Here is a 2116-nt window from a genome sequence, read left to right on the forward strand (position 1 = left end):
TACACAGGGTCTCTATGAGTTGGAATTGACTGGATAGCACTTAACAACAACAACAACAACAATGTATTGATTGTTATCAACTGGAGTATTGTCACTTTCATTTGGTCCTGTTACAACTAAAATACTAAGTTTACTAACAAAACATTACTTTATGTTTAGTGCATTACATTTTAAATTAATGTCCAAATTACCAAAAATTTTTAATGAAAATGTTTTCAGAGATTCTGCTGTTTAAATGGCCAAAATGAACATACTAGTAGTTTTGATTTAAAACTCTTAAGAAACAAAGCACATTAGCATCCCGTTTCTGTGGACATTTTCTCCTGCTTAACCTTTTGTCCTTGTTTTGTAATTTCAGACACAACTACTAAGTTACTTGTAGTGCTAGCACGTCTGGATCTGTCTAATTTACCCTGAATGGATTTAGCAATCCTAGAATGGCCGTGCAAACTTTTTGACTTTATAGATGGGTATCCAAAAGGTAGGTCTGATTTTACAGACCGTAAGTTTTCCCTTTTAGTTTTCTCAGTAACAGCTAGGGATAAACTAGAGATCTGAGAAGCTCTTCCAGAAACATAATTTTCATCTTCATTGTCTACACATTGCTTTTTCTGATTGGTTTGCCCTACAACTTCTGACACAATGGAAGGTGTACTATGAGAACGTGTTATCTTTTGAACTTGGCATTTCCATTTTGCCGTCCAGTGTTGTACTGTAGAGGGGCCTGCTTGGTCTAATATTGAGCTGTGTCCTGCCCTCCAGTTGTTAACCCCACAGACCAGCTTTCTTCCATAAGAATATGCAAAGCTTCTGGATTTCATTGTCTTAAAAGTGTTGAAAGTTTCATCAGGGTAATAACGGGCAATTTTTGTTTCTTCTAAGGGATAGGGAACAGTACCTTCTACCTTTGTCACTTCCACTGTTAGGTGAGTGTTTTGAAAATCTGATTTGTTCTGTCCATACCTAACATCTGCTTGATTTAAATGTGTGTAAATAGTTTCTTCTCTTTTAGAGTCTGCCTGCCTTCTGTCATCTTTGAGTGAAATCCCAATATCTGGACCTAATTTTGGCTCTGATGAGTTCTTTAAGTTGGCTGAGATAAGTCCACTATAGTCTGATGTTTCTGTTGGGCTTGTGTTAGATAAAAGGTGAAGGCTGCTCTGAGGCTCGGACACCAGATGCGATTTTGCATCCCTCTCATGCTTCATAGGGAAAGAGCAGACTTTTTTCCTTAATCCTGTCTCTGGTACCATGGAGAGAGAAGCAGCCTCACATAACTCTTCTCCATTAGAATGGTATCTGTGCATGCTACAGCCATCAGTGCTGTTAATGCTGCTTTGCCTTAGAAGATGAGTTGCATCGCATTCAGAAGAACCTCGAGACCTTGTCTGTATCAGGTCAGATTTGTCAATTCCTGCAAGATTTTCAAGAGCAGTCATCATTCTCCTGGAAAATTCTTCTAGTTGAGAAAGTCGTAGGTCAACAGTCTGTAGAGAAGATTTCATACAATTTTCTCTTTCATTGACTTCTTCCAGTCTCATGGACATATTTTCAACTCTGGTGAATATAAAGATTGACTAATTAAAATGAGGTTAACAACATATTAAAAATTAAAAGACAATGTTATTGCTATATCAATTTTCAGTCTTTTGAGAATCATGGACCTCAAGTGTATTTTTCAATTTTGCATATTTATAATATGACTACTGTTGTTGTTGTTAGGTGCTGTCAAGTAATTTCGAACTCATAGCAACCTCATGGCACAACGCAATGAAACACACCTGGTTCTGCCCCATCCTCACAATCCATGTAAACCCTGAGTCCATTGATGCTGCCATTGTGCCAATCCACCTCATGGGAGTCCTCTGCCACCAGAACTTTCTATTACTCCTGAGTAAAGACTTGATTTCCCCTGTGTTAAATGCAATGACACTTGCTCACTCCAAATCTTCTACTCATTGTGATTCCTTTTGTATTAAAAACTACATTACCTCCATAACACACTTGAGATACATCGACAAACACTACATTAAGAGTTAATATAATCATGTGGAACCTCGGCAACCTAAGACAGAGCCATAGCCATGCTGCAATGAGTTTCGATGACGGGTAAGAC

General features: G+C 38.0%; 1 protein-coding gene across 1 annotated transcript in view; it reads right to left on the reverse strand.

The window, feature by feature from the left end:
• Positions 1-293: 293 nt before the first annotated feature.
• Positions 294-2116, reverse strand: part of TRPM1 (transient receptor potential cation channel, subfamily M, member 1) — a 148236-nt gene continuing 146413 nt past the window's right edge. Inside the window, exon 28 of the mRNA XM_006872161.1 lies at positions 294-1557. Coding sequence (XP_006872223.1) covers positions 294-1557 — 1264 coding nt within the window. The remainder of the gene's footprint in view (positions 1558-2116) is intronic.

The sequence above is a fragment of the Chrysochloris asiatica genome, unplaced genomic scaffold (assembly GCF_000296735.1).
Source record: "Chrysochloris asiatica unplaced genomic scaffold, ChrAsi1.0 scaffold00184, whole genome shotgun sequence".
NCBI classification, from domain to species: Eukaryota; Metazoa; Chordata; class Mammalia; order Afrosoricida; family Chrysochloridae; genus Chrysochloris; species Chrysochloris asiatica.